We start from the raw sequence: 12,086 nt of genomic DNA, 5'->3' as shown, positions 1-12,086 counted from the left end.
TGAACCAGGGGACATCCACTGAAATTGATTGTTGGGAGAGTTAGAACAGACAAAAGAAAATATTTCTTTACTCAGCGTGTGGTTGGTCTGTGGAACTCCTTGCCACAGGATGTGGTGATGGCGTCTGGCCTGGACGCCTTTAAAAGGGGATTGGACAAGTTTCTGGAGGAAAAATCCATTACGGGTTACAAGCCATGATGTGTATATGCAACCTCCTGATTTTAGAAATGGGCTATGTCAGAATGCCAGATGCAAGGGAAGGCACAAGAATGAGGTCTCTTGTTACCTGGTGCGCTCCCTGGGGCATTTGGTGGGCCGCTGTGAGATACAGGAAGCTGGACTAGATGGGCCTATGGCCTGATCCAGTGGGGCTGTTCTTATGTTCTTAAACTACAATTCCCAGGAGGCCTTGCAGGTCTCTTGTTATCTGGTGTGCTCCCTGGGGCATTTGGTGGGCCGCTGTGAGATACAGGAAGCTGGACTAGATGGGCCTATGGCCTGATCCAGTGGGGCTGTTCTTATGTTCTTAAACTACAATTCCCAGGAGGCCTTGCAGGTCTCTTGTTATCTGGTGTGCTCCCTGGGGCATTTGGTGGGCCGCTGTGAGATACAGGAAGCTGGACTAGATGGGCCTATGGCCTGATCCAGTGGGGCTGTTCTTATGTTCTTAACTACAATTCCCAGAATGCCTTGCAGGTCTTGTTATCTGGTGTGCTCCCTGGGGCATTTGGTGGGCTGCTGTGAGATACAGGAAGCTGGACTAGATGGGCCTATGGCCTGATCCAGTGAGGCTGTTCTTAAGAACATAAGAACATAAGAACAGCCCCACTGGATCAGGCCATAGGCCCATCTAGTCCAGCTTCCTGTATCTCACAGCGGCCCACCAAATGCCCCAGGGAGCACACCAGATAACAAGAGACCTCGTCCTGGTGCTCTCCCCTACATCTGGCATTCTGACTTAACCCATTCCTAAAATCAGGAGGTTGCGCATACACATCATGGCTTGTACCCCATAATGGATTTTTCCTCCAGAAACTCGTCAATCCCCTTTTAAAGGCGTCTAGGCTAGACGCCAGCACCACATCCTGTGGCAAGGAGTTCCACAGACCGACCACACGCTGAGTAAAGAAATATTTTCTTTTGTCTGTCCTAACCCGCCCAACACTCAATTTTAGTGGATGTCCCCTGGTTCTGGTATTATGTGAGAGTGTAAAGAGCATCTCCCTATCTACTCTGTCCATCCCCTGCATAATTTTGTATGTCTCAATCATGTCCCCCCTCAAGCGTCTCTTTTCTAGGCTGAAGAGGCCCAAACGCCGTAGCCTTTCCTCATAAGGAAGGTGCCCCAGCCCCGTAATCAGCTTAGTCGCTCTCTTTTGCACCTTTTCCATTTCCACTATGTCTTTTTTGAGATGCGGCGACCAGAACTGGACACAATACTCCAGGTGTGGCCTTACCATCGATTTGTACAACGGCATTATAATATTAGCCGTTTTGTTCTCAATACCCTTCCTAATGATCCCAAGCATAGAATTGGCCTTCTTCACTGCCGCCGCACATTGGGTCGACACTTTCATCGACCTGTCCCACCACCACCCCAAGATCTCTCTCCTGATCTGTCACAGACAGCTCAGAACCCATCAGCCTATATCTAAAGTTTTGATTTTTGCCCCAATGTGCATGACTTTACACTTACTGACATTGAAGCGCATCTGCCATTTTGCTGCCCATTCTGCCAGTCTGGAGAGATCCTTCTGGAGCTCCTCACAATCACTTCTGGTCTTCACCACTCGGAAAAGTTTGGTGTCGTCTGCAAACTTAGCCACTTCACTGCTCAACCCTGTCTCCAGGTCATTTATGAAGAGGTTGAAAAGCACCGGTCCCAGGACAGATCCTTGGGGCACACCGCTTTTCACCTCTCTCCATTGTGAAAATTGCCCATTGACACCCACTCTCTGCTTCCTGGCCTCCAACCAGTTCTCAATCCACGAGAGGACCTGTCCTCTAATTCCCTGACTGTGGAGTTTTTTCAGTAGCCTTTGGTGAGGGACCGTGTCAAACGCCTTCTGAAAGTCCAGATATATAATGTCCACGGGTTCTCCCGCATCCACATGCCTGTTGACCTTTTCAAGAATTCTATAAGGTTTGTGAGGCAAGACCTACCCTTACAGAAGCCATGCTGACTCTCCCTCAGCAAGGCCTGTTCATCTATGTGTTTTGAGATCCTATCTTTGATGAGGCATTCCACCATCTTACCCGGTATGGATGTTAGGCTGACCGGCCTATAGTTTCCCGGGTCCCCCCTCTTTCCCTTTTTAAAAATAGGCGTGACATTTGCTATCCTCCAATCTTCTGGTACCGTGGCCGTTTTGAGGGACAAGTTGCATACCTTAGTCAAGAGATCTGCAACTTCATTCTTCAATTCCTTAATAACCCTTGGGTGTATGCCATCAGGGCCCGGTGACTTATTGATCTTTAATTTATCAATGAGGTCTGAAACATCTTCTCTTTTAACCTCTATCTGACTTAACTCCTCGGTTAGGAGGGGCCGTTCTTATGTTCTTATGAGAGACACCCTAGTAACTTCAGATCCTTTCACTTGCTTTTTGTTTTGTGTATCTTTTGTTAACTTATTTAAAATCTTGCTGATCTCTAAATCCCAGTGCTTTATAGCAAGGTGTCCTTACTTTGCTCCCCCTTTGAGACCAATGGCTATGTAGCTTAGGTCACTCATGGACCCATTTCATGGATGTGCAGAACTGAGGCTGGGATGGAATTAAGTGTGCTGAGCCTGGGATGAGGTGGCTGCGGACCCTGTTAGATTTAACAGGCATGCATATGTTTCTTTCTGTCCTCCTAGGAATCGCTCTGTGTATTGGCATGGCCAGCACTTTTGCGTACGCCAACTCAACCCTCCGAGAGCAAGTCTCTTTGAAGGTGAGTGCAAAGGGGTGGAGATCTCCAGGCTGCTGGTAATCACGTGGCACAAGGAGCAAAATGAATTATGTGTCCCTCAACGACCTTCAAGCAAAAGATGAAGGCAATTTTCCCCACTGTTGCTTCCCTGCAACCGATACTCAGAGGTAGATTGCCCTGAACATGGAGGACAGCACATAATCACCACGACAAATTGCCATTGGTCAATGTGTCCTCCACCATGGTGTCAAATCCTCTTTTAAAGCCATTTTGGTCAGTGAGTACAAGAGGAGCATCAGAGTCCAGCTTCCCGTTGGATTTAGTGTGTGTGTTTTCTCAAAAGCAAGTTTCTAGTCCTCCCTGACCACAAGGATAGGCTGAAATCTTCCACGCCAATAGGGTGATGCATTGGTTTTTCTTTTCAGGAAAAGAGATCTGTGCTGGTGGTGTTCTGGATCTTGGCTTTCCTTGCCGGTAACACTCTGTACCTGCTGTATACCTTCAGCTCCCAACAGCTGTACAACAGGTGAGCACACAGTGGAATTTCCCATGGCAAATCCCTTGGTGGGGTAGGGGCAGCTACCTGCAACATTTTTCCCCATAGAAAACCTCAGTGCCGCTGTGTTAAATTGCTATTCACGCAGGATCCTGTTTATTTCAGTTTTCCTTCCCCTGCATGCTTTGTTTGTGGACTCCATTTTAATTCCTCCTCCATCCTCATCAAATGTGCTTAAGTCTCTCATTCTTTTTTGTTTTTAGGATTTAATTTTCCCTGTTGCGCTGTGTCCATATTGTGAGTATTTTTATTTTGGTTTTCCCTGCCTCCCCTTATTTATAGATTTTATTTATTTGTGTGCTTGTTTTGCGAGAGAGCCCAGCAAGGGCACTCACAGCTAAGCCATGGGTGGACATCACATGTGCGATTGCAGCCGGTACTGGAGTTCTGTGACTGGGCACCAGGTCAACATCTTTCAGCTCTGGGTACAAACCTTCCACCTGCATGTCTGAAATTCAGAAGCTACAGTTGAGTCATTATGTGTTCCCTAAATTTTGTTGTTGGCCACCTTCAGTCTCGAGAGACTCTGGTATTGCGCTCTGAAAGGTGGTTTTGGAACAGCGTCTAGTGTGGCTGAAAAGGCCAATTCGGGAGTGACAATCCCTTCCACACTGGGAGCAAGTGCAGTCTGTCCCTGGTCTGTCTCCCTGGCTGTGGGCCTTCCTTCTTTGCCTCTTTGCCTCAGACTGTTGGCCAAGTGTCTCTTCAAACTGGGAAAGGCCATGCTGCACAGCCTGCCTCCAAGCGGGCCGCTCAGAGGCCAGGGTTTCCCACCTGTTGAGGTCCACTCCTAAGGCCTTTAGATCCCTCTTGCAGATGTCCTTGTATCGCAGCTGTGGTCTACCTGTAGGGCGCTTTCCTTGCACGAGTTCTCCATAGAGGAGATCCCTATGACCCATCAAAAGGACACGTAATCTTAAGCAAGTTTACAGGTTCTGCAGAAGTCTTTCTCAGGCATGACACTGAGATGTTTCAGAACCTGGCTGAAGACTTTTTGGAAGGCCCTAATACAGGCAGTATTAAGAACATAAGAACAGCCCCGCTGGATCAGGCCATAGGCCCATCTAGTCCAGGTTCCTGTATCTCACAGTGGCCCACCAAATGCCCCAGGTGGTGCCTTTTATCTGAACAACTCAGGGCCCAATCCTATCCAACTTTCCAGCACTGGTGCAGCCACATTGCAGCCCCTAGGTAAGGGAACAAATATTCCAATTCCTTGAGGAGGCCTCTGTGACTGCCTCCCCACCACAGGATGCAGTGCATACCCCAGTGGCGCACCAGCACCGGAAAATTGGATAGGATTGGGCCCACAGCTCTCTCTGGTGTAATTATTTTCTTTTAATGCCTGAAACCAACAGGTATTTATGTCTTGCATTTCATTTAAGGCAGTGATTTTCAAACTTTTCCGCACCGGGACCCACTTTTTAGAATTATAGTCTGTCGGGACCCACCAGAAGTGATGTTGTTAACCTGGAAGTGATGTCATGGCCTGAAGTGACATCATCAAGCAGGAAAATTGTTGATATCCCCCATACAACAAAATCAAATCAAAACGAGTAAGAAAATAAGTTTTCAATAAGTTTAAGAATTTTTAAAAATAAAGAATCCCCCGCCTAACCCTTGCAAGCAGTTGCTGTTCTACTTAAAAAAAAAATTAAAAAATTCCCCAAACATCCCAAAGGCTGCAATCCTATCCATACTTACCTGGGAGTAAGCCCCATTGACTATCTTTGTTAAAAGCATATGCGTAGTGGCGTGTTAACAATACAGAGCTGTAACATTTTTCCCAAATGCAGTCACATACCATAGTAGCATCAGGTCTAATATATTAAAAATAAAATACACATCAAAATGGATGTGGACTCACCTGAAATTGGCTTGCAACACACCTAGTGGGTCCTGACCCACAGTTTGAGCAACACTGCTTTAAGGTTTTTTAAAATTATGAATCTACAGCAGTATTAACAAGAAACACACATTGTGTGCTTAAAAATGGGCATAAATATAATTCCCAGTCATGATTACAACTGATCAAAATATCATCCCTAACTATCTCTACAAAATATTTATTCACTCCTGGTATCTGTTCCAGAGCCCTGTTCCAATGGTTGCCAGTAAACAAAACATTGGCTAACACTATTTAGTATGGCATGCAGGGAAAGCGCCCTAGAGGTAGACCACAGCTGCGATACATCTGCAAGAGGGATCTGAAGGCCTTAGGAATGGACCTCAACAGGTAGGAAACCCTGGCCTCTGAGTGGCCCGCTTGGAGGCAGGCTGTGCAGCATGGCCTTTCCCAGTTTGAAGAGACACTTGGCCAACAGTCTGAAGCAAAGAGGCAAAGAAGGAAGGCCCATAGCCAGGGAGACAGACCAGGGACAGACTGCACTTGCTCCCAGTGTGGAAGGGATTGTCACTCCCGAATCGGCCTTTTCAGCCACACTAGACGCTGTGCCAGAACCACCATTCAGAGCGCGATACCAGAGTCTTTCGAGACTGAAGGTTGCCAACAAATTCCCCTTCTTCCGCTCTGTGCATTTAATGCATACACAGGTGTACCCCCATATCCGCAGGGGATAGGTTCCTGCTGGTGTTGTGGATACCGGAAACCATGGATAGTAGCAAACCCGCCCGGAAGTGGTTCACCCAGTGCGCAAATGATTTATCTTTGCCTGAATGCTGGCCTCCTGTGGCTGCTTTTGTATTACCTGCAAGCGCTAACATGAAGAGCCCACAACGCTAAGCTCTATGTTCACCAACCCACTTGGAAGACTTTGGGAACCATGGATAAGTGAAACCGCGGGTGCAAGACCTGTGGATATGGGGGACGGGGGGACGGGGACGCCTCTCCAGCTGGGGACGCCTCTCCAGGACAGAGAGTGGCATGGCAGCTGTGCACACTCAATATTGAAAGGTGGCAGGAGAGGAAGAGGGTCACCCAGGGAAGAGCAGGCACATGGGAGAGGCAGCATATCTGCATGCCAAGTTTCTAGAAGGATTTGCCTCCTCCAGGACCCCCTGGCTCTGGCTACTATCCAAACTCAAAACAAAATGGAAGCAGTGACTCTATCATGACCCACCCAGGCTCTGACCCAGCAGCTGAAACTTCTCCTCTAGTCCACGAAACCTTCTTCCCCAAACCGACTTCTAAACTTCAAGTCCTTTTTAGTAGTTCTCTGTCTGTCCCTTAAACTTCTTGCTTTTAAGAAGAGATCAGGACTCTCATTCTTCACAGGACTCCTGGGTTCCTTCTTTGTGGTAGGAGTTTACCGGCATGGTGAATATACCAGCCTAGCCAACCCTGTGCCATTTTGGGGATATTCCTCACATCTCTCTGTCCTCGTTTTTTAGCCTCATCTTCTTGAAGCCCAACCTCGAGAAGCTGGACTTCTTTGATCTGATGTGGATTGTCGGGATCACCGATTTCGTCCTCAAATACCTCACTATTGCCCTGAAGTGCCTGGTTGTGGCCCTGCCGAAAATGATCCTTGCCGTCAAATCTAAGGTAAGAGTCCCCATCTTGGTCTGGTGTGGACGGAGTGCGGCTGGTACTCCAGAACTCCAGAAGTCGTGCCTTGCCATGAGGACTAGTAGTCATTAAGGTACAAGCCATGATGTGTATGCGCAACCTCCTGATTTTTGAAATGGGCTATGTCAGAAGCAAGGGAGGGCACCAGGATGAGGTCTCTTGTTATCTGGTGTGCTCCCTGGGGCATTTGGTGGGCTGCTGTGAGATACAGGAAGCTGGACTAGATGGGCCTATGGCCTGATCCAGTGGGGCTGTTCTGATGTTCTTAACTACAATTCCCAGGAAGCCTTGCAGGTCTCTTGTTATCTGGTGTGCTCCCTGGGGCATTTGTTGGGCCGCTGTGAGATACAGGAAGCTGGACTAGATGGGCCTATGGCCTGATCCAGTGGGGCTGTTCTTATGTTCTTAAACTACAATTCCCAGGAGGCCTTGCAGGTCTTCTTGTTATCTGGTGTGCTCCCTGGGGAATTTGGTGGGCAGCTGTGAGATACAGGAAGCTGGACTAGATGGGCCTATGGCCTGATCCAGCGGGGCTGTTCTTATGTTCTTATGATTCATTTGTTGTGAGTTTGCCCAATCTCCTTTTCATACTGTACAAGTTAGGGGCCATCACTGCATCCTATGGCCATGAGTTCCACAGTCTTAAAGTACACATTGTGTGAAGAAGTGCCCCTCCTCCTGTCTTGGGTTTTTAGAGGCTGGGAAAGATCTCTGCGCTGGACCTTTGGAGAACAGCTGCCAGTGAACAGAGTAGTGGGTGAGGCAGACCAATATTGAAGGCAACTGCATTTCATCCAGACTTTCAGTGATGTTTGGAGAAAACGAATTGGAGGAACTTCTATTGGGTTAAACCTTTTGGATTCTCCGTGTTCTCCTCCCGCCTCTGTTCACCATTATATTTCCCTTCTCCATTTGGGCAGACAAGTTATTGTGATGAAGATGGATGAGCTTTTTGTATTAAATGTAGGCCATTTTTGTCGTTGAGCCTGTGCGGAAATGTGCGAGCGGAGAACAGAAGGGATTCTAAATGGGGGTTTGCAGTGGGTCAGGATGGTTTGCGCCTGTCTGCCACATCCTCTGAAGGACTATTAATTTATCCCTGGCAATATTCCAAAGATTTTTTTTTTCCACCCTCCAATTGATGATGATGATGATGATTTTATTTGGGGGAGATTAATGGGATGGGTCACCGTGTGATCCAGCTTGTGGGGGAGAAAAAAGTGACAAAAGCCCACCAGCAGACACATCAGTGATGGAAACAGTCATTCCAAGACAAATTGCAGAGCTGGAAAAGGTTCCCAGCCTTTGCTTTCTTGTCTAAGAGCTATCTCAGGTCCTCATTAATCCTTGTCCCGGAGAAAAAAAGAGATGGCGTCTGTGTTTGCGACCACACCAGGAGGCAGGGAAGCCTGCATCTGTCAGGGGCCCTCTAATGGCCCACAGCGCAGATGCCTCGTTTCTGGAATGTGGAGGGTCTCCTCCTTTGTTGGGACGACGATTATCTCCAGTTGCGATCCCCGGTTTTTTTTTGTTCTTGAAAGTCGCAAGGTTTTTTTTGACCTTGAAAGTTCATATTTGAAAACTGTGGGCAGTGTCTCAAAGCCAGGGCTCTTCGTCTTGCACCGATGCCCAGTTGGAGAGCCGGCCCTGAATCTGGCATCTCAAGAATTTCCTCTGGGTGTTTGGTTTTTGGCTTCAAGTTGCTAGCTCTCACGGATGCTCCAAAACATCTGATAAATATATTGGCTGCATCCAGCGATGGGCTGTTCCATATGTTATATTTTCAGTCTATATATTGGGGGGGGGGGGGTGGCCAAAAGGGACATTGCACACTGTGTGCGTGTTGTCTTTCTCTCCAACAACCCTATCTTTCTTCCTTGCAGTCTCTTACACTTGGAACTGCCTTCCAAAACATATGTGGATGTTTCTTTGCTCCTGGCCTTCGAATCTCTTCTTAAAACCCCTCCCCTTTCCACAAAGTCTTCAGCACTGTGCCTTAATCCCTATTCCCTACTATAACAGCACAATCTTAGGCATATCTACTCGTAAGTCAGTCCCTCTGTGCTCAGTGCAGCTTACTCTCAGGAAAGTGTTATCGGATTGCAGCCTAGGGTCAGTATGTGTAACTAAAACAGCAGCGTATGTTTCTCGCATTTACCCCTTGCCTCCACCCCTCCTTCTTCCCTGTGTAGTCTCCCTTGTGCCATTGTCAAGATTGTATGTTCCTCGGGGCAATGACCTGTCCTTCATGTAAAGAGCCACTGGTGTTGCTATGAAAGTAACATGGTATTCCTTGGTTTGGGGTAGAGATTCTAACAGTGTGTGTCTCTGTTTAAATGGGCAAAGAGGCAGCTTTCAAAATGGTGCCTCTTATATTGTATATTTAGCCGGGTAGGGGGCATGGACCAATAGCCCTGTTCAACTCAGCAGTATCAGTTTGCTGCTGTCTTGTGTAAGATTGTCAGCCCTTTGGGGATGGGGAATGGTCGTCCCCCCACCATTTCTTTCGCTTTGAGGACATTTGTGTTGAAATTGGTATACTAACTTTGGAAAGTGGTATTCTTAACAGCAGGGACTGCTTCACACATCAGCCTGTTAACCGTGTGCATCACAAAAATGGTTTGTGTTGTGTTTTTAATGTTTCTTACACAGTTCAGAGGCACTGATTCCAATGGTAACCTTAGTTTTTGTGTGTGTATCATCACAACTTTTTTCAGTTATCTTAAATTTTGTGTTTGTATCTATCCCTGCGATTCTCAAAGCCCTTCTCGGATGTTGAGAACCTGGTAAGTCTTTGCAGGGGTGGGGTGGGGGGGGCTGCAGTGATTGCACTGTAGCGACCGTGGTACTTCTGTGAAGCAGGGGACTTGTAAACATACCTTGGAGGTAGTACTAGCTTTTGGGAGGATGCAGGGGGCTCACAGCCCCCTCTGTGGGCCTCCCCGCTGCTTAGAAAGGCTCTTCAATCTGATCACGACCCACTTTTGGGTTCACAATTGCAAGTAGGGTTCTAAGCATCGAGGAGGCCCACAGAGGGGGCTGTGAGCCCCCCACACCCTCCCAATGGCTGGTACGACCCCCCAGGTACATTTACAAGTCCATGGCAGCGCAATGATCATTATGGTGCTGTCGCCTCAGTAATTTAGTTGGCACTTCCCTTAAGGGGGAATGACTTGTCTTCCCCCTGGTGGACTGCGACCCACCAGTTTGAGAACCACTGGTCTATTCTACTGCCTCAATATATCGTTATTCACATTGTCTAATACAACTGCGTAGCGTAAACTGTGGCTAAACTATAGATTCTATGCCAAAAATGGTGTCATTTTTTTTTTTAATCCTCCTACCGAAACTAATAAAGAAACATCCAAATAGCCAGATAAACACAAAATGATTCACATTTCGTTACACAGTATAACTGTGAAATTCTCTGCAGCAAGATTTGGCAATAGCCACTTGCTTGATCTGCTTTGAAAGGGGGTTAGAAAGGAGGACAAAAGTTTGTTTTAGGTGAATCCTCCAGGTGTAGAGGCCAGTCTACCTCTGAATGTCAGTCGCAGGGGAGCAGTGGTGGAATTATTTATTCTATTTATTTATTAGATTTATATTCTGCCTTTCTCCATTAGGCACCCATTAGGCTTTCATCTCCTGCCTTGTGGGCTTCAGAAGCAGGTCTGGAGATGCCGGAGTAGGTGGACCCTGATCTGTCAAGCTTCTCTTTGTCAGTGGTTCCCAAACCTTTTCAACTGTTGGCTCCTTTGGCCTACTGGGCCATTGGTCACAGCATCCCATTAGGGCTACAGTCCTATACATTTTATAAGGCGTCAGGTTTTTCATGAGATTTCTGTGGCTCCCGGGCTGGTTTCCATGGCTCCCTACGGCTCACAGTTTGGGAACCCCTGCTTTATGTGCTTTGCATGTTCCCGCCTGCATCCATCTCCCCCCTGCAGGGGTGTTGTCATACAAGAAGGAACCCCGCTGTGAGTTTAGCCACTGTGAGTCTTTGCAGGCTTGTCTGTGTGGAGGAAGAGACATATGACAAGCACCCACATCGCTCCCCAATTCTCTACTCTCTACCCCTTGTTTGTTTTTTCTCTCTCCGCTTCCACACCCCTCAAGCTGTCGCTCCTTAGCGGCGTAAATGAGAAGCGGCCATTAGCTGCATGGGTAACAATGGACGCCACACGGCGCGGGCCCTTTTAATTTCCTTTGATTCGAGGCGATCTTAATTCATTTCATTTTGAGCCCGTCAGTGACAGCTTGTTGTTGTGTCGAACGGAGGACATTCAGTGCATGGGAGGTGTCACTGAGTCCCTCTGGAGTAAAGGGAGGGCACAGCTGTTCGGCAGGATGCTGGCTGGGTTTGCCTGGCATCCTTGGGGTTTTTCGGGGGTTCTGAAAAACTTGAGATTCTGACAGTGGGGCACAGGTGACTCTTACAAAGCACTGGAGAACTTTTACACTGACACGAAACAGAAATGGTTTCTTCAAGTGAGACTGCGGAGATTGTCTACCGCAAACATGAGGCCTGCGGTCTGGATGCAACCCATGGAAGTTCTTTATCTGGACTCTCCCAGCACCACCATCAACTGCTCAGTCACTACTGAAAGGGGCAGCCCTTGAAAATATGATCCAGATTTGCATGTTTTTTTTTAATTCTGTCATTTGCAGCTAAGAAGTTCCTGAGAGAGAAAAGTGCTTATTTCTGGTCATGACCTGCTTAGTGACATCACATCCTGCTTAATGACATCACTTCCATCCCTCAGCAGGCATCCTGAATAGTATTCGGTCCGCTGTATGAAACGGATTTGACACCACCGGTCTAGCCAGTGCGCACAGAACTCTGAGCAATGGTGGAGACTGTGAATGGACTGGTGGGAATCTGAGTGTGTTCCCTTGGCAGTGAAGGGTGCCAAGGAAACCAGGGGGCACTGCCCTGCCTGACCAGGACTCCACAGGAAGTGGCTGGGACCAGGCACCGTGGCTGTGCCTCGCCCTTCAATAGAGGTCTGGTTTGGGGAAGGAGAGGACATAGCCAACCTCAACTGTGGGGCAAGCTGCCCCCTCCTGTGCTCAGCTCTCTTCTTG

General features: G+C 47.9%; 1 protein-coding gene across 2 annotated transcripts in view; it reads left to right on the top strand.

Moving 5' to 3' along the window:
• The first annotated feature begins 2,866 nt into the window (after nucleotides 1–2,866).
• Nucleotides 2,867–12,086, top strand: part of RNFT2 (ring finger protein, transmembrane 2) — a 23,272-nt gene continuing 14,052 nt past the window's right edge. For both annotated transcript variants that reach the window (XM_066609860.1, XM_066609859.1), the window contains exons 1-3: nucleotides 2,867–2,937; nucleotides 3,342–3,442; nucleotides 6,824–6,977. In XM_066609860.1, the coding sequence (XP_066465957.1) occupies nucleotides 2,881–2,937; nucleotides 3,342–3,442; nucleotides 6,824–6,977 (312 nt within the window). In that variant the 5' untranslated portion in view covers nucleotides 2,867–2,880. The remainder of the gene's footprint in view (nucleotides 2,938–3,341; nucleotides 3,443–6,823; nucleotides 6,978–12,086) is intronic.

The sequence above is a fragment of the Tiliqua scincoides genome, chromosome 14 (assembly GCF_035046505.1).
Source record: "Tiliqua scincoides isolate rTilSci1 chromosome 14, rTilSci1.hap2, whole genome shotgun sequence".
In the NCBI taxonomy this organism is placed as follows: Eukaryota; Metazoa; Chordata; class Lepidosauria; order Squamata; family Scincidae; genus Tiliqua; species Tiliqua scincoides.
The sequence above is the reverse complement of the archived record's forward strand: the minus strand, read 5'-3'. Positions and strand labels throughout refer to the sequence as shown.